This window comes from Gambusia affinis, linkage group LG20, assembly GCF_019740435.1.
Source record: "Gambusia affinis linkage group LG20, SWU_Gaff_1.0, whole genome shotgun sequence".
NCBI lineage: Eukaryota > Metazoa > Chordata > Actinopteri > Cyprinodontiformes > Poeciliidae > Gambusia > Gambusia affinis.
The window spans coordinates 14396669-14422517 of record NC_057887.1 but is presented as its reverse complement, the minus strand read 5'-3'; the positions used below and the strand labels follow the sequence as shown (position 1 = coordinate 14422517).

The window sequence follows — 25849 nt, the reverse complement described above, 5'->3', positions numbered from 1 at the left end:
CCAGACTTTTCAGGTCAGTCTTAGCCACTTTATGGCCTGCTTGCATTTACTGTAAGTGCTAAAGTAATAGATGTGACGTGTTATATGTTCAATATTTCAATGTCTGCATACCGTAAAAGCAAAAAGTGGCAGGTGAATTAAAATAAGCAATATTTGAATTTAAAAAGAATCCAGCTGTTGCACCTTCTTCCAACATGCATCTATTGTGAGCTCTCAGTGAGAATTGGAAGTTTAGCAGCATTAGTATGCCTCTGCAGTCCCCAAGTAACTTGAGGAGAGTTTCTAAAGTAACCGTTACAGCCAGATAGCAGCAAATCACAGACTTTGAAAAGCAAGCCTCCTAACAGCATTAGTCCCCACAGAACCAAGGTGTGCATGACAAGAAGGCTCTCCAAGTGGATTAGCTGCCAGCACACAGCTCTGAGACCTGGCAATTTCCTCCAACGCACCTGCGTGCAGGTGAGAAGCAAACACAGCGAGGGGATTTTGGAAATGGATGATGACACCAGCTGAAGATTAGGGGATGGGTACCACTTCCCTAAGTCTCTTCTTACTCCTCAAAAGCCTTTCCTGATGTCAGAGGGAAGCCCTTTTCCATTTGGAAGATAAATGAAGCAGCACGTCTGTTGCCTGCCCTTTACACCCCTAAAATAAAGACGATGTGAAAAAATGAAATACAGCGGTAGTTGCATTCAACTGTTCGCCGCCCTCAATAAATAAACCCCTGCTAGGCATTTTCACATCCCAGCTGTAGCCTCTGACAACCCATTCCATGGTGCTGCTTTATGCAGAGGCAAACTACTACTTCTGATTAATGTGACAAAGGGTAAGCAGCAAAGTATTTATCATTATACAATGCATCTGCTGGAGCTGCATGTCTTCCATTAGGTGTGTTTTAAGCAGATTAGCAGCCAACTGTACACCTGGTCACCTGAAAAATGCATTTTTCAATAGTTGAGATTTATACTCACAATCCTGCGATGAGCGATGGCGGAAGGTGAACCGCAGATGGCTTCGGTTTACGTCTTCGATGGGAATCGCAACCTGAGATAAAGAACAGGACAGGAGGGAGGGACTTTAGTATGCATGAGAACACCTATTTGTATTTCTCACAAAGTGTCCCACATTCCTCTATACTAATTTTTGTTTTAGTTTTTTGGGATGAATGGATGAGTTAGCAAAGTGTTGATGGTGAAGACCCACCTTTATCGTTTCAAACCACCTCGGCTGCTTTACTTGGTAGTAAATGACAGACTTGTACTCATTGATCCCTTCATCTCCAGCGCCAGGAAAGATCACATTCTAGAGAGGAAATAATAGATATATTTAAATATAAATTATCTTACAGAGCCTACAAAATAGTATTAACCTCTGTAGAAACTTTACATTTTTCACTCCTTTTAAATATCAGAAACAAAATCAGATTCTTTGACAAAGAAATTCTGCAAAAACTTTAATGTCAAACAAATTTTTACTGAATAATGAAAAGGATAAAATATCCAATGGGGTTAGTACTTTTCAAAAGCAGTTAGTATAGTTAAGTATAGTTGATTAATTGATCTACTATAACTCGGCTGAAACATTTCCACATTGGCTCCCTCCTGGTGGAAAATTGACTACCTCTTATTTCATAAAATGCACTCCCTCAAGCAGAAAGCCTTAATCTAACAGAATGGCCTTTAAAAGTCTGGATGTACTTTATGCATGAGCACCTGTGTGGTAGCTGCCAATCTCATGACAGTACTGTGGAAGAAATAAATTAGAAATTAATTATTTAAAAAGAGAGCTGCTAGCGCTCCCATGCAGCAAAACTTTAAGAGATGGTGGGCACAGAAAAAACAGACCAGCGGCTGCAGATGGACCACTCTTTAAAACCGCTCCTTCCTACTGGGTGCTCTTCAGTTTTTACAACAGGTCAGGTTGTGGAGGGGAAAATAAAACTACAAGCCCCGGTAGGGAAGTTGGTCTGAAGGATGGAGTGACAGCGGGAGGCAGACATGCCTTGTTTTCCATCCATCTTTTGCCAGCCTACCTCTTTCCTCCCAGCTGACTCCCCAGGCCTGCTAGTCGAACACTGCTGAAGTACTCGCACACTAATGCTTTCTGACAACCGGCAATTATGAGGAATAACAGACCCCGTGTCCCCCAGCTGTGCTGAGCAAATACAGGGGAGGTGGGGTCAGGTGCTATATCTCTCAAATCTCCCCCTTCACTAAGTGGCCTGGGTTCCTGACAGCATCATATCTTAGAGCAGTGGCTGCTGAAACTGGAGGCGTGCTCATAAGTCAAGATGTCAATGGCCAGTTCTGCATGTCCCAAACCCTTTCTGAAAGAGAGTAAGAATGACTTTGTCCAGAGGCACGCAGAAAGGAAAGGACAGAGGAATACAAAAGATGAGGCGTATGCAGAGAATCGCAAAGAAAGCAACAAATACCAACCGGGTACAAAAGTGCAATGCCCTAGGAGAGCCCAAAAGTGGTCATAAAATTATTAACCAAATTATTCAAAATGTGCATCAGGTGCTCCCAATTTATCAATTATGAAGAGGTGATTAAATATTTTCCATACTGTCGCATACACTTAAGTTATTACTACTCCAGATATTTAAGTTATTACTACTCATAGCTGTATGTTATACACACCAAGCGAAAGCCACAAGACTCAAAAAATATTTCTGGCAGACTGTCCTAACATGCGTGTGGGAGTATCAAACACCTTGTAATGCTATGTTAATTGTTATTACTCATCATTATTCTAAAAAGCAGTCTAGCATTGAAGACTGTTGTGTAATAACTTTTGTTAAGGCTATTAAACCACAAGTATATTCAAAGCGATTCTTAAACCAGAGTGATGAAGCAATATCTTTAGACCATCTGCTTTTAAGACTAATTACAACCAATTCAACTACAACTTGAAAATCAAACAAAAATGTTACATCTGTGTTCTTTGGAAATAGGATTATTATCTATATTAACTAATTAGTCAAATCTAGTCACTTCTATAAATGACAGAAGTCACTAATTTGAATCAAGGGTAATTTTAAGCATCATCAGCAGCAATCCTTTTACTTCCTCAGCATGCTGCGACAAATCATTGAAAAGGCTTCTCAATTTAAAACTAATGAGTATAATAGGTGCAGCCAAGGGTAACAAAGCTCTCTCCTGATTCAGTGTTTGCAGGAAGACTCATTAAAACCAGAAATCTGTCATCTCAAATTACTTAAATTCACTCCTATCCCAATTATACCAGTGCTTACATCACTGTAATAGGGTACGGTGCCTTAATTACATTTAAATAAGATTATTTTAAGCTGTAGCTCCAAATATTACAAAAACATCAAAGAACTTAGATTCTTTAGAACAAGGAAAGATCACGTACAGCCCCGTCCATTTAGTGGTGTTCCTCATAACGTTGCGTTGCAAGCCAAAAAAGATTCAGCCTTTATGATAATAGCATTTTCTAACACTGACAACATTCAAAATCCTTAAATTGAGTACATTTATTTAAATGTAGGATTAAATCCCATGTTAGGTGGTATTTGTTTCTTAACAAAAATCTCTACGACACTTTAGAAAATTATTTACCCCAATGGGAATATTTTGGTTTTGCTGTGGTTTGTGATTACATTCTTATGCCTTAGAAATATTTTCATTTGAAGATCATAAAATACCATTTAAAGTTAGGCTTCTCTTAAATGTCAGCAAACACTCCAGTTATGGACTCGCTGCCCCACTTCCTCCCACTGGTTTCTCATATCCAGCTGCTCTCCACGCATCCGCCATTAGTTTGTGGATGAGGCAGAGTAAGAAACAGAGTCAACAGGGATCGTCAGTAATTAAACATGAGAGAAAAGAGGTCACTGCGGCTTTAGATGAAACAAAACCTTCATTAGGACATCAGACCCTGCTGTGTTGGCACAAGATGTAAAAGGTAGGGAGAAAAACAGAGAGAAGCAGGTTTATCTTACATACTGCAACTTGGCAAATTGACACCCATTATTGTAATTTGTTTTGTTTATTTTAGCTTAATTTGTAAACACTAAATCTAATTTAGACACCTGTGATATGAAGATGCACACCGATTCCATATTTCACTTCAAAGAAGAAAAACAAGTAATGTAGTTCATAGCTCCCTGACCCCATATACACAGCTGAGAAAATACGTATTTGATATATCGCTGATTTTTCCAGACAGTAGTGCCACACAGATTGTACTCTTAAGTATCATAATAAGTTTCTTTATTTTTTCAGAGTTGGCTGCAATTTTTCCAAGAGTGTATATTCAATTGAAAAAATATTTTCAAACATCCAGAATATATGAACTTCACTAGCAAAGGTAAATTTTAACCCAGAAAAAAATCTAACTAAATAAAACACCAAAGCTAAACAGTTTCCTTCTAAAAGCTTGATTCTGCAAGTGGCTCAGGATGGTGGTGAGGTGAATTTTAAGCAACTCAATCAAACCCAGTGACATTGCTTTTTATCATGGCCAACAAGTAACGGAGGTTGGCAGTATGGGCTGTTCATCATATTTATAGGATGAACTTTATAGGAGGCCGGTTAGGCAGACTAATGTGCTGAGTGAGATTTTAAAAAAGCATGGTAAATCAGAAAGCAATTGGTTATAGAGTTCAACCCAAAGAAAGCACAGAAAGTTGAAAGAGTACCTCCAGTTTCTTGCCGTCTTCATCGTAAACAGACATGGTCACCTCAACGTTTTTGGGTGTCGTCTTACTCCCCTTGTCGAAATCCCCCTGAACCAGAGTCACGTAGATATCGTTTCGGACGTCACCTTCAGGTAACAAAGAGGATGGGAGAATCCATTCTTTTCAGTGTATATGGTGACATAAAATGTTTGTTTATTGGAATAAACTAACATTTAAAAACAGCATACACTTTCTTTCAATTCTTAATATTTTTTTACAGCACAACAGATGCCCAAAAAAATGACATTGAAATGAAAATTATTTCATAATAATGGACCTGGCATGATTATCTCGGGGAAGCCCATTTTTCGAGCCACAGCTGTTGATCGATCCACCAGGTGAGGGAAGTCTTTCCTTATCTGATGGATGTCTCCTGGAAGTAGCTTCAGAGTCACCCAAAGACCTAATAATGCAATCAACACAGGTAAAGATAAGGTAGTGAGAGGACAGCACAAAGAGGTTCTCTAGGAAAAGGCTAAAAACAAGATTTTTTCCTCTGATTTCCACTTAGGCCTGTCACGATAACAAATTTTGCTGAGTGATTAATTGTCTCAAATATTATTGCAATAAACAATAATATTGTTTGAAGACCTTCTTACACTGATTTAATGGAAATGACGTAATAATGCATGTGATATTCTGCCAAAGATAGATGCACTTTATTGTCAAAAGAACATTCAACAATGGAACTGATAAAATAAACAAAACAACCAAAAACAAAAATAAAATGGATTCTTAGTCTCCATTAACAAAAATGTACTTGAATAAAAACTTAACAACATAAAGCCAAAGTGGAAATATATAATGCATTCAACCAAAAGAGTGCAGATTATGAAGTCTGTATACTATGTTGCCCTTCAGTAATCATTAGATTTAAATAGAGAAGATGGGCACATCTGACTACCTGATGCAATAGTTCACAGTATATGACTTTTTAGAACATTGGGCATTCTAAGATTGTTGGTTGCAATTTTGTAACTGATCATCATGTAGTGTGTGGTGTGTTAAAGTAGATCATCGTTGCGCTCCGTTCTAAATCAGGGGGTTTTTCCAGACTGGGAGCGTTAACGCAGCCTGTTAAATGTGACAGGAAGCCAATCAGAAAGCGCAGATTCCCCTCTGTGCTTTCTGAGGGAAAATTACAGAGGAGAATCCCAAACAGCAGACAACCTGAAGTCCAGCGGACATTGGAGATGATATGTAGAAACAACATTAATGTTTATTCAACATTTTGTGCAAAGAATACTGCTACCGCAGTTGATAAACCCAATAACTTTTCAGCTGTTCTACATTAATGTGACATAAATAGGTTATAGTAAATTTCATTCAGTCTGGACTGAATGCATTGCAGGTAGATTGTAGTAAAGCATTGATTAATGCCTCGTTCTAAAATTAGTTAATTGGACTTGTAGCCATTATTTTGTGCCCATTGTTGGACACCACGCGGCAGGATCAAACCCGATCGAACCGCTATACCTAGGATTTCTGTCGACTAATGTGTTGTCTCTCAGGCAAGACACTAAACATAATCCATCAGAAGAAATTTGACTATATAAATATAATAATATAATAACTCAAGACATGAGAAAGTGTGTGCGTGAGTGATTTTTAAGTTCAGTTCAAAGATTGACATGACAAGATGGGCATGAATGAAGAAGGCCACAAAAGCCAGCTGCTTTATTCCCTTTTACTTTGCAGAGCCTGTGTTATTATGAGTGACACATCCTTTACTGGTGTAGCTGGAAACCCCTTTGATACGCCAGCATGACTGCTGCTATCTGCTGTCTCTGCTGTTCTTCCCTCAGTGCGGGTCAGAGCAGTCCTAACATTTATCAGAGTACCATTTCATTGGGCATGACAATACAGCGGAGACTTGAAGAGGGAAGCCCTTTCCTTCCTGCAGCCCGGATCCCTGAGATAGCTAAGGCAGCTCCACCAAGAACAGACCCAACATCACTGAAGTCGACTGGTGTTCACAGGAGATTCGCAACAATATTTTACAATTTAAATATGGCTATATTAAAGCTATGAGCAGTCATTTTTTTTAAAAATCTCTTACACAGGACATGGAATATTGAGAACCATTCCCTGTCCATTTTTAAAGTAATTTCATGAGCATAGGTACAAAAAAAATACTTCTACATAAATCCTGCTTTAAATAACAAAAATCATATACCGGTATCTGCAGGGGCTTCATTTGTAATATTTGATTGACTTCGAGGACCAAAGTCATCCTGGACATTGATGGAACAAAAACAAACAAAAAACTAAATATCCAAACCTCTGTCTGGAGGCACCTTTCACACAGAATTTTTTCTATCTTTTCATTTCTCACAGGAATGACTCAAACCTCCAAAGGTTGTAACAGCTAGGCATAAATTGAGGGGACAGCAGTCAATCACAGAATGCTAATTGGTGAATTATAAAAAAAAAAATAATAATGCAAGTTGCTAAAAACTGTTTCATACCCTCTGGTAGTTCTCTGTTTATACCTAACACATAAATTTATGAGGACTTCTACACAAACTCCAGTGATAGACAAGAGACTATTTAAATTCTCAAGTTTACCCCACATTCAACAGAATCAACTCAGGTCATTATGTTATTGTTGTGAATTTAGTGATGCCTTACCTATAACATTTGAGAGCAAATAGTTGTTTTGGATTCAGTAGATTAGAAACTTAAAAGTTAGGGAAAAAAAGCTTTCTGCCATTGCCCTTCAAAGACAAAAGCTTGTTGACTGTGTCTGTGTTCAAGTGTAGTTAAAATAAACAACAAAATGTTCATGCGCTAACAAAACTAGCAAATTATGCTAAACTGTGTCTGCATCCTGATTCTGCAATATAGTTCTTAAAGCATGCAGTCAAATGCTCACTGTGGCTACATGCTTGTTCTGAATCAGTGGTTGTTGCAAAGTCCTTCACTTTTTAATTCTTTGCTGTGAAATGCTACTATATAGAGGATAATTTATTTGAACTAAGTTCACTGGCAGCAGTGAGGTGATTGCTGCGTGTGCTTCGATTCAGTTTGTATGGAATACCTGTAATGACAAAATTTGTGGGTTATGGGCCTCATTCACAATGTCCTTCAATGAAAGCAACAAATGATTTATTTTTGTTAAGTATTCATAATAATTAATCTTTATCATCTTTACCGAGCAAAACAGGTGAATACCTCATTAAAACTTTCACACTCTTTAAAATAAATTTTCACTAAATAATACTTCTACCTAAGTTAGAAGATATCACTAATTCTCATTACAAACCTGGAACTAGCTCTTGTTAAGGATTCCAGTTTTAGCTAGAAAATGATAAGACCAATAAAACTTACATTTTGCAGTAGGAGGATGAGTGCGTGTGTGTGGGTGAATTTTTCACTGTACCTTGGCCTTTGTGATTGACTTCTTTGGCAGTGATAACTTTGTTGATGACCGTCTGCAGGAAGTCATTCTCCCCTGCCACCCTGGGTGAAAAACGGGAGATGTTCAGCTGCTTGTGGCGAATGGCATCATCCAACGCCAGCCTGCAGTACATACACAACAGGCAAACACCACGGGGAGGAGCAAAAAGACAGAAGAAGAAAGGTAGAGGAGGAACGGGTTGAGGAGAGGTGAACAAATTGATGGGAGGGAGATGAGAAGCGAGATGAACGAGAGGGAGAAAAAGAGACACACCCAGGAGTGATGTGGATAGTACGACAGCAATAAAGTCACTTGTTAGGAGTAAACAGTCAGCAGAATGGGTAGAGATAGAGAAAATTCAATTTAGGGAGGAAGACCCCTGGTGAAAAATAAATACTAAGTATGTTAAATTTTAGCATAATTGAGCATACTTTAAGTTAAGACTAATCATGAGTATACTTCAAGTTCGCTTAGGATTAGTTAACTTGAAGTGTGTTATTTTGGAACAACAATTTTTTTTTGTGTATTTAATAGTATTTCAATTGCATTAAAGCACAATTTAAAGTGTACTTTCACATACGTTTTTGGAACAACTTGTTATACTTCAAGCGTATTGCTTTTTATGTAATATAAAAATATACAAAGGCATTTTTTTTTTTTCAGTAGGGACAAGTTAGAATTTATAGATCACAGAACAGTAAAATTGTCATTTCTGTTTTTCCAAACTGTATGACTTAAAACTAAATACGGGAAAATACAAAAAAAACCTAATCCTGGTGATGACTTGGATTCAAAAAAATATCCTTAGTTGTCAGTCCTCCCCAATATGTTAAAAATGCCAAGAGAAGGACTATGTAGTTTATAAGAATCTTATGAAGCCAGAAAACAGAATGGAGGAGAAGAAGTGCTAATGTTAGAACGGAAACATAACAATGAACTTTGCCATTTAGGCATGAGATTGAAGACATCTCTCTATTTTGATTTTCACCTCAACTCGGTGTGAAACACCTCCCAACGGACATTAATGCAGTCATTCAGAAGTTAGGAACAAATCACTATAAAATACATCAGCACATATTTATATATTCATACAATGAATTTTTGTGAATCTAATCTTTTCAACTGAATTAGTGTTTCGTTTTGAGTGTGTTGTTAAATAAAAGGATGGTTAGAAAAGCAGACCGTACAAATAACAGGGAGCGCAGTGTTTACATAATATTTGTTTGCAACCATGGATCAATCTCAGAAATATTCAGTATAACAGCAAGTCACATTTTTGAAGGAGTAGGTCCTTGCTGCTTTGCTATGAACATTATAAAGATACAAATCAACTAAGGTTTGTTTTTTTGTTTTTTTTAGCAATGCGAAGCTCAAATTTACCAACTATTAACTACCCAGATTAGAGACAAACATTACATATATTTTGTTCAAACTTTTACTTCAAATTTTACAGTAAATGCTGGGACAGTGGCTGATGTCAGGATTCTAAATGTGAGAGAAAATGCTGCCCAATGCAGTTTACCATGTTGCCTGAGTCAAGCTGCTTTTTTGTTTATTTTTAGCTCATGGCAACATTTACCAGCTGCCAACTTTTGTTTGTTAGCCCATCTGTTTTAGTGAGAACCCACAAATCATTGTTTTGGTAGGTTTGATTGCTAAATTAAACTACTTTTATTGACTATAGCACTGATCCACTTAAATTTGAGCAAGTAAAGAAATAAATAAAAAAGCAACTATTTAAAATAAAAACACATTTAGCACAGCTGTAAAAAAACAACGTAAAAAATAACCTTTCGATAAAAGGCTATATTTCTATGCTATTTCTAAGTTTTACTGGCAACCTGTCAAGGATATTCCCCAATCTGCTCCCAGTTACCGTGGAGATCACAAAATGTATTTCTAGAACTCCGTTACCATTCCCGTTTATTACTGTAGCCCAGATTATTACTGAAACTAGGTCTTTTACATAGTGAACATTTACAATAATTCATTGTGGCGCCAGGAGTTTTATTCAGTGTCTAAAAATCTAATTTGGTCAGAAATTATTCAACAATCAAGTAAAACATTTTCTCTGGATACAATCCCACAAAAACAGTGGCAGTTAACAAGATTATCTTAATTATAATGGAATTTGGGAGATCTTTCAACACCTGGTGTCAATGATTCAAGAATTGAGAAAAACATGTAAATGCAACCACTAAAACGCTATATATTAAACAATTAAATTAAATGCAAATCAATGTTTGGGGCAAAAAGCTCTTACGGCTGGAATGGGATGAAGTGCTGCTTGTCCTCGTCGTCCATTTTGCCTGTTATGATGTCTGTAACATCCATTACTGTAAAAGCAAAACAAAACAAAAAACATAAAAAGAATCAGGTTTGGAAACTTTTAAGGCAAGGATGAGGTATCATAGGCATGTAAGAGAGAAATAGTTGCACTGTAGGTTTGTGTCAGGCAGAAAAAGCACCCATAGGTGATCTTGGCTTACATACAAAACACTGACTACAAAAATGTTGTCGTTGTGAGAAAAAAAAAAAGAACTATTGGACATTTTGCTGCCTTTCCAATTAAACATGCACCTTTTTTTAGCTGTTTCTTTCTCCTGAACAAAATGGACAGAGCTACTGCTGTAATGTACCGGCTTTGCTTTCTTGTCCAAGGGAAATTACAAATTATGTCTGTCTGCATTTAGCTGTATGTCTTTCCTGGACAGAGGCATTGCCAGAGCTATTGTTATTAATAATTTAGTCTCTGTGATTTTAATCACAATAACAGGTACTCTTGATTTGTCTCTTTTCTGGACAGTAGCTTTTGTACCAGCTACAAATGCTTGCTCCTTTTGATTTCTGTTTCCAATAGAAAGCACTACCAACCCTGTGCATCTGTGTTTAGATAAGTCCTGGAAAGAGTTTCTGACAAAGTTATTGTAGCCAGAATGTGTGTACACTCTTTTTTTGTTTTGTAAGTGGGTTTATTCCGGTGTCTGCTTCCTGATCAGTATCACAAACAAAGCTATTGTTCCAACAGGCAGTATGTACTCTCTGTTTTTATCTTCTTTAGAAAGCACTCTTGGCTCAGTACTTCTGTGCTTTTTGTCTCTCTTTCTTGGACAAAGCCTGTTTGTCTAAAGTACAAGAAAGAGATATGTGGGAATATTTATTACTATATGTAAAGGTCATTTTTATATATGTTTATTATATGTGGTTATGTTTATTCAGCTAAAAATGTTAACTATGAAAAACCATATTGCACCTCCAAATCATAGTGCAGCAAATAGAGCGCCTGCTTCCGCCGTCTTTTATTAAACGCCTTTTCTTTTTGTTACGTCTTTTATCGCTTAAAATGAGTCCACAAACTATCACTGCTGCTTCTACAGAGTCTTTGGTATTTGATTATTCCAAATTCACGTATGGTATGTTGGGGGTTTCACTGGATTTTCTTCTGGAATCAGTTTGTGTGTGGTGTGTTGCTCCTGCCGTGTGGCTGGACACACAAACCGTCCAAACCTGTTGTACTTTTTTGGTCACAGAGGTTTGGAAAATCGGCCGACAATCCTTAAATCATGCCGTGTGAACCAGACCTAAAACTCACAAGCTCTACTCCTCTCCTCTCGTCTCGACAACTGTCCTAACGCTCTCTGACTCTGGTCACTATGGTAACATTTACATATCCCTTCAAAATAAAATACAGATGCGCCACAAAACGAACATTTTAACTCACGATAATGACTAATGGGAGCCCTGAGCTTGTTTCTCTGCAACCAGACGATCCCATCTGGGAGTGATGAGAGACAATGACACCCAAAGTGTTGCTTATGCACAGGGTGCTTGGTCTCTACGTGGCGAAGCAGTTTGAAGCTTCATTGCCTCATTAACGAGCCGGTCACCATATCATGCAGAGCGGGCTTGGAATGTGGGAATCACCTATCGGGATAAATCCATTCTCTTGTCTCTTCTCTGGGCTTTTTCCCCTTCGCAAATAAACTTTCCAAAGACATCTGATCTGTTTCTTACTCATTTTGCTGGTTGTGGGCTCAATGTTGGCACGAAAGACGTAACCAAGAGAATCCAGTTAAAGGATTTTCCAAATAAAAGATCCCCTAAGCTCAAATAATTCATAAAACCAAAATATTTAATTATTTTTTGTGTGGCCCAGTATCAATCGGTCCACGGCTGGGAGGTTGGGGACCATTGCTGTAAAGTATTTTCCAAAGAGCTTTCTACGAAGGAATGAAAAGTACAGAAATGACACAAAGGTCAAGCCGCACTTTCAACAATGTCATACAAAAACAAGAGGACTGATGTCACACAGCTACAGAGACATCTCCCCCGATTCCACAACAAGAGATGCATTAAGAAAACCATTGCTTTTAGTCTGAAAAGCCCTCAGTATTTTTACAGAGAACAGGGGGCACATTATTGATGTCTATGCAGCTTACAGATGATGTGAATAAGAAACGATGGTAGGATGACCTCACATTTATTCCATTACCCAAGAGGCTACATGACATGCACATAAAGCTTTTATAACTAATAGTAAAGCAAAGCACAGCTATTTAAAAAAAAAAAAAAAAGAAGTCTTCATGCTGTGCACAGCTGTAATAATGTTGTCTAAAGATAGGCCACCAAGCTTGTCATTTACCTTCCCTTCAAGAGGAACTGGGGAGGATGAAGGGAAGGGGGGAAGCACTTGTTTGTTACTGCGCAATAGCCAGCCCCGCCCTCTCCTCACAACTCCTCGGGCTGACTACTGAACCAGTTCTCTGTCTAACAGGTCCGGAAAATCTCTAAGATCCGGGTCTTACCCTGAATGTGATCTATAAGAGATAATCTGTTTAAACTGGTGGCGAAAGAGACACGTCTAGCACTGACTGCCTCCGATCCAGAAGTTATGACCCTTTTCAGTTAAGGAACAACCAACTGAGTAGCCTTCGCAGCTGTATAATTCCAATAACCACTTCTGTTAACGGCAGTTCTCTTTCTATTGTAACGGGCACTTGTTACCGGCTAGATTTTATTTAGTGACTAAGACTAAGATAATCACAGGGTCATTATTTTTCTCTCACCAAAGGAAAGCCACCACTTTACTAGAATCATGCATACTGATTTTACTATAAATAGAAGAACTTTAACTCGAATGACTCAATTAATTTCAATGTCCACAACCTAATCAGAATTTTAAAATGTATGTATTTATTAAGCAAGCTTTAGCAGGGGAAATGACAGGCATACAAAATTTACTTGTGATTACCATACAAAGAAAATCAATATAGTTTAGATCAATTCAACCTTTACCTAACAACCTCCCTACACTGTCATCTATCTATCGAATAGGCTTTGGGGTGTGGCACAACTCATACTCATCGATGGTATCGGATCTTGGCAACCGGAGTCCTTGTAGTCCTTGGTCAGAGTCTTTGACTTTAAATCATAAATCCTCTTTGGAACCGAAACAAAAATGAACTGTCTGCTTCATCCAGCCGAACAGCCCTTAGTCGATCCTGTGACTTTTGTTCAGTTCCCCAAGTCCGTTGAGATGTAATTCTTTGAAATCGCTGGGTAGAGTGCAGAGTTTGGAAATCTAATTAGGAACCAAGGCAGTGGGTCGGTGGATCTCGCCCTTTGATCCGGCGTGAGGAGCTCCGTTGTCCTCCTTGTGAGGCGCTTTTCTTGGTTCCAGGGTGTAGTCCTCTGCTGGTCTTCTTACCACACTTGTGTAGAGTCTCAGCGCCGGCGACGAAGAACAATGTATCACCTTGGTCTCATGTTTTTATACTTTTCTCCCTCCCTGGGGTATACACCGAGGAGGGGAGAGGGAGAGAGAGAGACAAAGAACAGTTTGTGCGCTGCTTCATAGTTGCGTAACCCGCCCATCTGCAAATTTGGGCACTTTGACTCACTCGTGAGGTAATGTGCTTGTAAATCTTGGGACTTTCCGAGAGCAATTGATTCCAGCTTGAGACACAATGACCCTATTGCAAAACTATGTGCTGGTGCCTTTTTGGGGCTTTCCAAGCTGCAACAGCGGCATGTGTCATAGCCTGGGACTTTTGGGACTTTCCGAGTTGCACAACGGCTTGCATCAGCCTCCACACCCCAACCTTATACTTCTCCTTGTTCTATACTAACTTTAATCATACAAGTTACTTCAATCATTAAAATCATATAAAATCTTAGTACATTAGATGTTTCGATTCTATTTTCTCGTTACAACATTAATAGAATACAGAGAACACATTCTCATACAAAGAGTATACAATAAGCAATCATTTTTAATCAACATACAGGGCTGCCACAATCTTCTAGGTACTTTATGATCCGTTGTTCTGCATGTGCCTGGACTGATCTCAAATTTACATACATTTTCATACCAGAGTTCTTGACACCCCCTCCTTGAGATCGGACAGTGCTCAGCAGAACACGCACAGCCCTACTCAAAAGAGGTCAAGGCCGTTGTCCAGTCCATCATCACAGCAAAGAAAGAGGACATCTTCTTCAGCGATGACCGTAGGAGAGGGAGACGGTGTCCACGCATCCACAACGTCGTACTCCGTGAGATTCGACGGTGGTGGGAGCAAGACATCCGTGTCCATATCCGCGTCAGATGTAGAGCAGGGCTGGGGCTGAAGATGTGGGGGACTCGGCCGAGGTGGAGGAGCTGGGGCAGAACCAGCCGCAGTCACCTCTTGGGGAGGTGTTGGGAGACATAACTCTGCCAACAGCTCCTGGAATTCTTCCTCGTAGGTGGATGATGAAGAACCGGTGTCAGTCGTCTGGCAGGGTTGGTGAGATGAACTGAGTAACTCAGTTTGGGAACACTGATCCTGTGTTGCTGTGCTAGTTTGGGTTCCGACGTCGACGAACATATCCGGAGATACTGGACAAACAGGGGGAATATACTCTCCCACAGCCACCACCTTGCCATTCAAAAGATGAAGAGTAGGTAGGCAACGACGGGACACTTGGTTCTCCCACAATTTCCTGACTATGGGGTACATCCGCCCATTGCCCAGTTTGGACGATGATAGCTCGTTTTCGTCTTGGCCCAAGGCAGAGGTCCACACGATCTTGTGGTCTCGCTCCAGGATTCTAGATGTAGAAGCCGCAATGTACGGGACCCCACGTCCTTCGACGCAGAAGATAGCCGTTACATAGCTAAAGTGAGTGTGCACACACTTGTGGCACCAACGAGTTGACGATGCAACCCAAAGGAATCCATAGGATTCTGCGGGGATTCCACACCCCACACAGCAGATCGGTACCTAGAGAGAAATAGCAACCCAGGTAACTTCATGATTAGTTGCAACTGATTAAAAAATATTTACATAAATATGTAGCCAAGATGCCAAAGCAGAAGAAAAGATGTAAATTAGACTAAGCTGGTGTGCCAGATTGAGCTGCGAGCCATGGGGAGTTGATCACGGGGGGATCGTAGATGGGGGCTTGAGGCTCCTGAATGGAATCATGAAATATGGCAGAGTAGGTCATGAGCCATGCTACGAGGGGTAATGTAGAGGTCTTCTTTATCCAATAAAGGATCACCATGACCCCCCAGCATACAGCCCAAAGGACCAGAAGTGCCCATCTCTGGAGCCAACGACGCTTGCTGCTACCCTTGATGGAGTAAGCTTGGTGTGCCAGGTAGACGAGGATGTAGACAGCCAAGAGCCCCTCTACGATAGCGGTGACGATTTTGAGGGGACCGGCACGGGTGGCATGAACTCCTCCACACACCAACTCCATTACCATGGCAGCTGTATCCATGGTTAGCCAGAGGCCTGCGACGATGCCTTTACGCCAGTTGATTCGGGTTCGGCCCATCAAATAACAAGCAAAGAGGGATAGAGCACAATCCCATCTTTGGAGAAAGATAGGGCGTAGGATGATCTTCATATACCCTTGCAGAGCGACAACCACCCTTAGTGGCTGATCAGTAGACCATAAACCGGTGTGGGAATATATCACCCAGGCAAAGATGACACTAATCTGCTCCACGGTACTCACTTGAATAGGCGCAAAGAGTGATGTCGGAGCAGAGGAGTTAGTAGATGAGTTAGATGCCATGATCTCTGATGATGGTTGTTCTTTAGGTCAGGTCCCCACCGCAGCCGTGAAGAGGAATGGCTCGGTGGCACACAGCAGCTGTCTTTTATGCGGATTTACGCTCCGCCTTGGGGGGGAGGGGCTTATAGTCCTTCCCCCTGCAACGACAAAGTTCCTTCAGCCACACCTCCACGATGACCTTGCCCATGATCAAAACCACGGCAACGCCCAGGAGGCCTAGCAAGTATGGCCACAGCATACTCAGGGCACTGAGTATCCAACCTTCGACAATAGAGAGCCCTCCCCCTATCACGTCGGCAACTCCTTCCACAACGTCGGTGACTACGGTGGCCACAGAGGAGCCCAGGACCTCATACCAGTAACATTCATGTTGATTCTTTCCGTCTCCACATTGCTGCCATGTCTCTTTGGTCACATAGCAGGTAAGGTTAGAATACATAAGGTTAGGTCCAACCCAGTCGAACCCATGGTCTACTTCACCCTGGCACAGACTTTTCCGGAATGCATGCCCTTCCGCAATGGCGATGATAGGGTGTGGGATGAAGGGAACGGGGGCATTAAGGATGCTTTTGCGCTTCTGGAGGTGATATCCCAGGATCGCATCCGTACATGTCTTTCCACTCACGATTGCTCTCCGCCACACTCCGTTGATTTTCCTCCAAGTAACTTCCGATGAATGGGTGTCATACTCTTCTGCATAATGGTCTTTGCAGTAGTCTTCCCAACCTATGAGCGTTTGGCAAGGTTTCCTGGCCAATGATATGACGCATTCAGTGTTGTTGCGTCGACACGTCATGCGCCAGGGTCTTGGGTTCACATATGGCTCGGGTCTCCAAAAAGCTCCGGGCCATATGGTGACTTCTTTGGAGTAGACAGTGGCAACATACTGATATTTTATCCAATAATTATTTGATTGACTGAGACAAGGTAACACCCAGTTTTGAAATTCTCTTTGTTGAAATCCCCAAAATTCCCAGTCCCACCTTCGATAATAATCCTCATACCAGCCTTGCAGAGCGAGCTTTGCTGTTGGGACCAAGTCAGGGTCAGGGCATTCATAGGTCCATACGGTGAAAAGGGCGTAATTAGTCTGCCAGATGTCACACCGTGGAGAGGAGAGAGTCCTCCTCCAGGTGGTTCCGTTGAGGCTGTCGAAGATCCTCTTGGCCACACACTTGTCGATTTTCGCAAACTGGTCTTTAGGAGCATTGAGAAGATCGTCAGGAGTTGGGAGTCGTTGGGTGCGCAGGTCGGCGACCTGTGGTCCTTTTAACCCGTCGGGAGAACGAGCAGTCCCTTCAGGAAAATCTCCAATGTAGTACAGCTCGGCTGGTGCAATGTAGGTCCATGGGAACGAGTTATTTAGCCAGGGTTCTATTTCAGTTCGCACAGCTCTCACGCGAACCCATGAGACAGTTATGTATTCTTCTATGCCTAGTACTATGTAATTTTGACTGCCACATCTCATAAATTTGTTCCACAAGCAACTGGAGAGCAACTTAAACTTGTTGTCATAACAGTCTGCCTGGTCCGTTTGATATATGAATCGTCTGGGGCCTTGCCGAATCAGAAAAGCAGTGATGTTCGTAAAACTTGATGAATCCTGGACGGTTGTGTCTTATTTTTTGGAGGTCTTACCACAGGCGGTCTTCTGGTGATGACAACATCTTCCTCACAGTTCAGGTGATAATCCCCCCAAAAGTCCCAACGTGGGAGCCAGGTTCGACAACCTGAGGATCTATGCGGAGCCGCATAGACTACTTCTGTATCCCAGTATCCTTGTAGGGGCAACAAGATCAAAGGTCGACAGGCCATGTTGCAGTGCCATTCTGGCACCCCTAGGTCTGGGTGGATCCAGTTGCATCGGGCGGTTCGGCGTTCCTTGCGTTGCAGGATCCTTATCCAGCAGAGAACTCCGTCAGTGAGGAAGTTGTAGTTGTAGATCTCCCATGTACGATTCATGAGGGCATCGATGTCGGAATCATTCAGGCTGAATGCTCGACTTTCCACATACTTTTTGCCATAATCCTTGGCAAATACAGCAGTCATATTCTCGGTGGACGTATCTTTTTCCCATGGCACAAAGATGGATGTTGTACTTACATTCCAGCAATTAAAGTTAGCGTACTTGGAGTGGCCATAGGTGACTCTTGAGTGTGTAAGTTGCCATGGTCCAACTCCAACGAAGTATAGGATAGTGGTGAGAGTAGCAGAAGCGATTAGCAGGGCGAAGAGCGTAAGAACGCTTTTGCAACAAAGGGATTTGGCCTTAATCGTAGTCGTTTTCCGTAGCAGGGGTCCTTCAGAGGTATCCGAGTCGTCGTCGTCTGAGTCTTCCGGGGCTGATATGTCGGCCAGTAGGTTTGGTTTCGTAGGCATTCTTTTCAGATGGATGTCTTCCATTTTGGTTCCAACATGTGGCGAATCAGTCGTTCTCTGGGGTCTGCTTCAGTTGGAGTTACGCAGATCTTCTTTAATGCTTTGGTGTGTCGCTGGGCAGCTGGGTTCTTTGCAACCCGTCTGATGGTTCTTCCTCGCTGCAGCGTGGTATATATTGGAGAGGGGTAGGGCAGATCTGGTTCCAACCCCCTCCACACCCACTTCCATAAGAACATCCTCCAACAGTCGGGCCTGGGAAGTGGGCCCTGTGCACTACCACTTGTTACCGCCTTATCCTCCCAGGCGCCATGCATGTGCCCCACGGGGATTGGAATGGTGATATATGTGCACAAAGATTGGCCCTGCAGTGTGAGCCGGGTGCGGTACCCCATAGGTGGTGGAGTAAAAATCCTTTGATGCGGAGGGTTGGGGTAGACCCTGTCCATCTCCAGTCTCAGCGGCAGTCGTGTGTTGTTGAAGATGAAACGGTCCGGGTCACTTTCCATCCTCACCAGAGTTTTAGCCATGCCGGGGGATGATGCCCAGATGAAGCAGCCGTTCAACGCTATTTCACAGTATAATCCCTGTATTGGCTCCAAATAGTGGGGTCCCCATCTGATTCTTACTTCCATTCCTGCTGTCATCCAGTATACAGTGTTGAAGATCCAGGGGAGATGTCTCCGGCAGTCCGGGGAAATCTCTGCTTGCTTCACCACGCTAGACATTTGTCGCCCCCTCCAGACCGCAGGTTCTGACGGGGAAAAATAGTACACGCTGTGCCATGATCTCGGCACCTTTTCATCGCCATTTCCCACATTCCCTATGTCTTGAAGATCGGTTGGGCGTAGGTAGATCAAATGTTGGAAATAATAAGCTTCAGAAAGTGGGAACGAAGTAGTGAAATCTTCTCTTGGTTTATCTAATAAAACGGAGCCATGGGGGAGTTTCAGAAAAGGCCCTCTTTTTGAAGTCCCTGACCAAGCCCCCGTGCCTACTTTAAATAGTTTACTTACAAAATATCTTTTTCCATCTCGTTTTTCATTTTTTTGCTGACCTTTAGTTGTGACGACTCGTGTTCCTCTTGCCTGTAGGTCCGTTATTTCTAATTTTTCTTCTTCCATGGAAATGTGAAGGTGAGTGCCTGCCAGGGGTTGGTCTTTATTTTCTTACGAGGTGGCTCCGGTTCAGTAAGGGACACGGTGGCATAGACCTGTTCATCCGGCACCGTCTTGATTGTTGCTCCGACTGAGTAGATCCCCTTAAAAGGGATGATGACCATCTTCACTGACAGTTGAACCTGACGGGTGGTGCTTGAATCAGAGGGCGTTCTTACCCTATGAGCCACGCCTCCAGGGACCTGCAGTATTCCATCGCGGAAAGATGACTCTGCTGTCACCCAGTAAAGAGATGACTTTTCCTTGGGTCTCGAGGCATTACTGCCCCATCCATCCAGCTCGGTGTTGTAGTAGTATACGTTCGACGTGCGTACTCCACTCTCCCTTGGTACGTCTGGTAGATCCGTTACTGGGATGGTGCAGTCATTGATGATCTCCAAGATCAGATGCGCCCAGGTGGTTAGCTCCCAAGGGCCTGTCCACCCCCCGTTGACGGCCTGCACTTTAGTGTCATCCGGGAGTAGATTTAACTCTCCAGCAGGATGACTCAACTGAGGCCGAAACACCCGAAAGATTACTGGGGAATGTTGGGTGCCTACCGGTAGGAACGGTACGTGCGTCCGAGAGGGGTCATATGGCCAGGCAGCTTGAACAGACGTCCACAAGTCGTCATGGGGCCCCTCTGCTGTCTTCCACACCCCTTCTTCTGTCCCCGACGGGTCCTCCGGAGTAATAGGAGGAGCAGAAGGTCCGGGGAACCAAGGGGGTGCTGGTATGGGGCTCTCATAAGTTGACCGGGCACGGTCATTCGATTTAAACAGGCGTAGGGCGCTGTAGTATCTCTTTACCTGCCAGCCTTCAGCCTGTCCCGTTGGAGACACCCCTGCCTTCTGAATCAAGTCACAACAGACAGTACAGTAGCACAGTTCCTCGCCGTCCCACATGCACTGACATCTTTTCAGTTCCTCCTCCTGCCAGCCCCATTGGGCCATCACCGTAAGTCGGGGCAGGTATCCTATCCGGCAGTTCCCGCAGAACAGGGTGCTCAAGACGATGACCGGAGAGACCGGCAGGGAGCCCAGTACCAATGCCGTTGCCTCCTGTCGCCTGGGTTTGTCACGGCCTGGTCCTTCCCAGGTGGTAGGGAGCTGGTTGTCCGTTAAACAAACAGGGCAGCAGTTCTTAGGTCCACTCCACATCACCATTTCTTTCTCCGTCGACAGGATTCCATTTTTGGCCCATTCCAATTTCTTCAGGGCTTTTCCTGTCCAAATCCCTGAAGTTGTTCTTCTAACAACCACCCCTCTCACGGTGGCCAGTCCGAGATAGGGTGGAGTATTACATGATTCACTGGCCATTTCACCGGCTTCTGTTTCACTTTAGTTAGGAACTGGCTTGAGCTGTTCGACTCCTTGGATCCCCTTCTTTTCCAGCAACACTGTGTTCCTATCCAGTACTTGCTTGACTATGTCTGTTGTTTCAAACTTGGGTTTCACTGCTGCATTCACAGGCTGATCTCTTGCTCTGACCCACACGCGCTGTCCCACTTGGAATGGCACCTTGGGCGTCAGCTTCTCCTTTTTGTCGCTGGAGCTCCGCCCCACTTCCTTCGTGGTGAACGGCCGTTGGTTGAGCTCCATCGCGGGGGCGGGCCTCTCGGCTCTGCTTCTGTCGTTCAGGGCCTGTCCAATTTCCACCGCTTTGGTGCTCCAGCTGCTGGTGTTAGCATTCTTAGCTATCCAGCTTTTCACTAATCCTATGGTGCGCTCCACCACCCCGTTGGCTTGTGGGGTGTATGGGGGTGAATAAACTCGCATTATCCCATAGGTCTGGCACCATTGATCAACCTGTGCATTACGGAAATGCGTCCCATTATCCGTACGCAGCTCCTTCGGGATTCCCAGGGCACTGCACACTTGCTCCAGCATGCCGACAACACTATTGCCGTTTGCTTTCCTGGCTGCTTTCACAGTTACAAATCCCGACATAGAATCCACCAGCACCAAGAGGTACTTCTCACCTCTTTTTCCTGTTATCCCCATGGGGCCTGCAACATCCATGCAGACTGAGCCCCAGGGGACTGTGCTCTTGATGGTCAACCCGTCCAACCGCTGCCCTCGGCGACCTGCGTTGTATTGACCACACTGCAGTCCCTCAGCACGCGCTGGACCTGTTTCACTGGGATCCAAAGCTCTTGCTCCTCCAGCTCCCTACGGGTAGGTCGCACGCCGGCATGTCCAAGGGCTTCATGCACGCTCCGCACGACCTCGTCCACGTACTCTTCTGGGACCTCCCGACCTTTGGGAGTACTGTCCCACTTCTCGGTACCGACAAAGACAATCTTCCGCTGTTGGACGTAACAGTCCACTTCCTCATTCCCACGCCAATGAGCTCCCTCATGCGTGTGCGCTTTCTGATGCTCCACTTCGAGTTCTAGCTGCAGCTTTAACTCGGCAATCTTTTTCCACAAGTCCTTATGCGCCACTGGCTTGCCTTTGGCTGTTTCAAAACCATTCTCTTCCCAAATGGCCAAATCTTCTTTAAAGGCTTGAGCACAGTAATAGCTATCCGTGACTATTCTGGCACTTTTGATTCTTCGTTTCACCAACTCCAACAGTCCTTCCAATATTGCTGTCACTTCTCCTGCTTGGGCGCTGCCGGGGGCTTTTCCCTTCTGTCGGCATCTTTCTTTGCCATCTTGCTTCAGGATGAACCCCCAGTAGGCCGTCTGATCGGACCCTTTTCTTGATCCGTCGGTGTAGAGTATCCACTCTGGTTGTTCTGGTGTCTCAGGCGCTTCTTGTAGTCGTTTCTTCGTGGGTTGTGTAGGCCCAATTTCGAGCTCCGGGTCTAGCAAGATGTCTTCCCATCTTCCCCACCGTGCGTTAGTTGCTTTGGTGCTTTCAACAGTCCCTTTTCTTAGAAACTTGTGGACCTGACTTTGAGTGATGACTTTAACTGGTTGTCCTTGTGCTAGGTCTTTCAGGACACTCCAGTAACGAGCTAGCACCGCCAGCTCTTTCTCCTCCTGTGGGTACTTCTTTTCCACAGAGGTCAAGGTGTAACTCCACAGGGTAACCAGGCCCCCGTTCTCGTTGCTTACTTTGATCATGGCGTCGTCGTTCTCACAGCTGATCTCTGCCACCAATCTATCCGTCAAACTCCTTGGTTCCAGTCTCACAGCTGCTTGGATCGCCTTTCTCAAATCCTCCAGGTTCTGTTGATTAGCTGCTGTCCAAACCCATGGTTGCTTTTCTCCGTTTTCTCCGTCTTCATTTTTCTTCAGGCAGTTGTACAACGGTCTGGCATATTTTTGGTAGTTGGGTACATGGTCTCTGACATAGTTACATAATCCTAATATTTTCTGCAGGTCATTTTCTGACTGAGGGGGCTGAATATTCATCAATTTTTCTCTGTATCCTTCCGAGAGTCCCAGGTCCGACGTGACCTGGAACCCCAGATAATTTACTTGGAACTGTCCGAATTGGCATTTCTTGAGATTAAGTTTCAGACCTGCCTTAGTGAGGTTTTCGACCACAGTTCGCAGCTTTGCTAGGTGCTCCTCTTCAGTGTCATCGGCAATGAAAACATCATCTATGTAGACTGTTGCCCCCACATCCCCCAGTACCTCCATCACGGCTGACTGGAAAACATTTGGAGAGTTCTTGTATCCCTGGGGCAACCTCTGCCAGACGTAGCTCTTGCCTTTATGGGTGAATGCTGTCTTACCCTGGGATTGTCTTGCCAGGCGAAGTGAGAAAAATCCATTAGCCAGATCGATGCAGGACTTGAACTTCTTGACACGGAGTGTTTTCAGTGTGCCTTGTGGGTTGATTAGGCTGGCTCGGTTCGCTACAGTTCTTCGGTTCAGGGCTTTGAAGTTGATCACCGGTCTCCAACCCCCTCCTGCCGATTCAGGTTTCTTTACCGCTTGGATGGGGCTGTTCGTGATGGGGTTGAGTTCCTCTCTGATGATTCCCAGGGCGCTCAGCTCCTTCACGATTTTGTCCATTTCTTCGACCGCTCCCGGGTTCAACGGGTACTGTCGAACAGGCGGGTGTACCCCACCTTCGATGTGATGAACAAACTTTGGACCCAGATCCCCACAGTCGTTCTTGAACCGGGCCACCTCCGCTGATGTGATGATCTCACGCAGCTTCTCTTTCCCAGCCGGGGAGAAGTCGCTCTCTTCAATTTTCTGTTCTGTCACTGCTGGTATGTCGACCGGCTTGTACCAGTCTTGTGTTTCTGGTCCAGCCTGTGTCGGTCCGACTCTCACAAGCCTGGCTTTCAGATTTGTCAGTCGTCGCTCCAAGGAACGACGATTGTTCTTCTTTTTTCCTAGTCCTTCCAAGTCTTTTACTGTGAGAAGATTATAGGGACCTTTTACCCACACTACTCCTTTCCAGGTCCCGTATGGCATTTCTTCTACTTTTCCGTTGGCAAATTGAACCTTTAGGTGTCCTGCTGTTTTTAGGTCTTTGCGGGTCATAGACACCTCTGCTCCGGTGTCCACTAGATAGGGCACTCCATCCACTTTGGCGTAGATTTCATCCCCCTTCCAGTAGGCATTCTCTAAGATGACCCGCGACCTGGACTCCATTACTTCGTTGACCCTCCGGTCCCGGCCTTGCGGGCCTCACGGAGGGCCATCCTCTGTTCTGGGCTCAATTTTCTATAATCCTCATCTGACAGGAACGGGCCTTTCCTTGGCTGGTTTGATGGTGCTGGCGGGACGACTGGTTTTCCCTGCGGCTCCGGTGCTCCCTGCTGGTAGGGTCTGCTCTGGAAGTTAGATGGTGGTCTCACATTTGCCTTATTAGACGGTTTTGCAGGCTGGCTAGACTCTTTCTTCCGTCTTTCTTCGAAGTAGTGCTGCTCCAGGTCAAATCCTTGCACTGCTGTGTCCATCTGGGCGACTGTGGTGCTTCTCACCGGCAGTTTCACGAAGACCAGCTCACCTCTCCGTCCTTTAGTCACTTCGCGCAGCACCTTCACATATCGTGCCGGGGAAACGGTTTGCTTGAGTGTATGCCAAAGGGGCTCTAACCGGCTCCCTTTGTCGAGTCGTCCTCTGGCTCTTTTGATCTGGGATTCTTCATCATCCATGTCTTCTAACACCAACCTCTCATAGTGGTTTTGTGCAGACTCCGATCCAGTCATCGGGTCCGCGGTCACGCTAGTAAGCCACAGCTTCTTGGCTCCCTCATGCTTAGTAGCAGACACCACTGTGGGCCAGACGTCCTTCAGATACTCCTCGTTGGTCTCATCTGCACCCTTACTCCTAATTATCAGTCTCAGATTCTTGAGTTCAGCGTAAGCATCCTGGCTCGCACTTAATCCTGTCGGCTGGGCTGACACACCTTTCAATAGCGGCGGATCCCCTTGTCCCAGTTGCAGAGATGTCCCTTGGGGCTCCTCTTCATCAGCAGACACTTCGTCCAGCTTCTGTCGAGTTTCTCGGGAATACTTGTATACGGCTTTCTTCAGTCGTCGCAGCATCACGTCGTACATAATCCCGATGTAGGCTGTCCTGAAGTTAGCGGTCAGGGAGTAGTGCGCCGTCAGGGTAGAGCAGGACGGTGTCATCAGTATGTTGGCCCATTCCCCGACCGTCGCCTCCACCTCGAGTGTAACTCGGTCCTCCAGTCTGCTGGCCCAACCTCCCGGGATCTGGTACTCCTTTTGCCCGACTTCTGGTACATACGCCCGCCGTCCATCCTTGGCCTGGACGGGACCCCAGGTCAAGTCTCGAGCCAATCTCTCGGAAGACTTTTCGATGTCAAACGTCTCCGTCTCCTTCTTTTTCCCTCGATGTTGTCCTGTCCGGAGCGGCCTGTAATCAGCTGGAGGCTGCTTCGGGTCGGAGAAGGCGCTCTCGTGGTCGCTCTCTTCTTCCTCCGCTGCAGGATGTTCGTCCTCGCGCTGCTCCTCTCCGTCCTCTGCGTCGCTGATGTCCTCGTACCGCGGCTGTCGAAGAGGGTCCCATCGGGGGGAGTTCAGCGGCTGAATCTTGACCGGTTTCAGCAGTTCATCTTCCTTGTCAGCCTGCCGTTCGTTCTTCACCTTGTCTGCGTTGAATTTTTCCTGTTCACTGTCGCTTCTTTCAAACGTGAACTCTTTGACGTATTTCGCTGCTTGGGAATCGGCTCCGTCTGATGAGGCTCTCAGCTTTATCTTGATGGG

At 44.2% G+C, this 25849-nt stretch overlaps 1 protein-coding gene across 4 annotated transcripts in view; it reads right to left on the bottom strand.

The window, feature by feature from the left end:
* Positions 1-25849, bottom strand: part of dock1 (dedicator of cytokinesis 1) — a 221114-nt gene that overhangs the window by 156937 nt on the left and 38328 nt on the right. For 2 of the 4 annotated variants that reach the window (XM_044103786.1, XM_044103787.1), the window contains exons 11-16: positions 10369-10441; positions 8088-8227; positions 4983-5108; positions 4667-4791; positions 1204-1302; positions 972-1044 (exon numbers count right to left, since the gene is read on the bottom strand). In XM_044103786.1, the coding sequence (XP_043959721.1) occupies positions 972-1044; positions 1204-1302; positions 4667-4791; positions 4983-5108; positions 8088-8227; positions 10369-10441 (636 nt within the window). The remainder of the gene's footprint in view (positions 1-971; positions 1045-1203; positions 1303-4666; positions 4792-4982; positions 5109-8087; positions 8228-10368; positions 10442-25849) is intronic. The other 2 variants (XM_044103788.1, XM_044103789.1) reach the window with 1 other exon arrangement.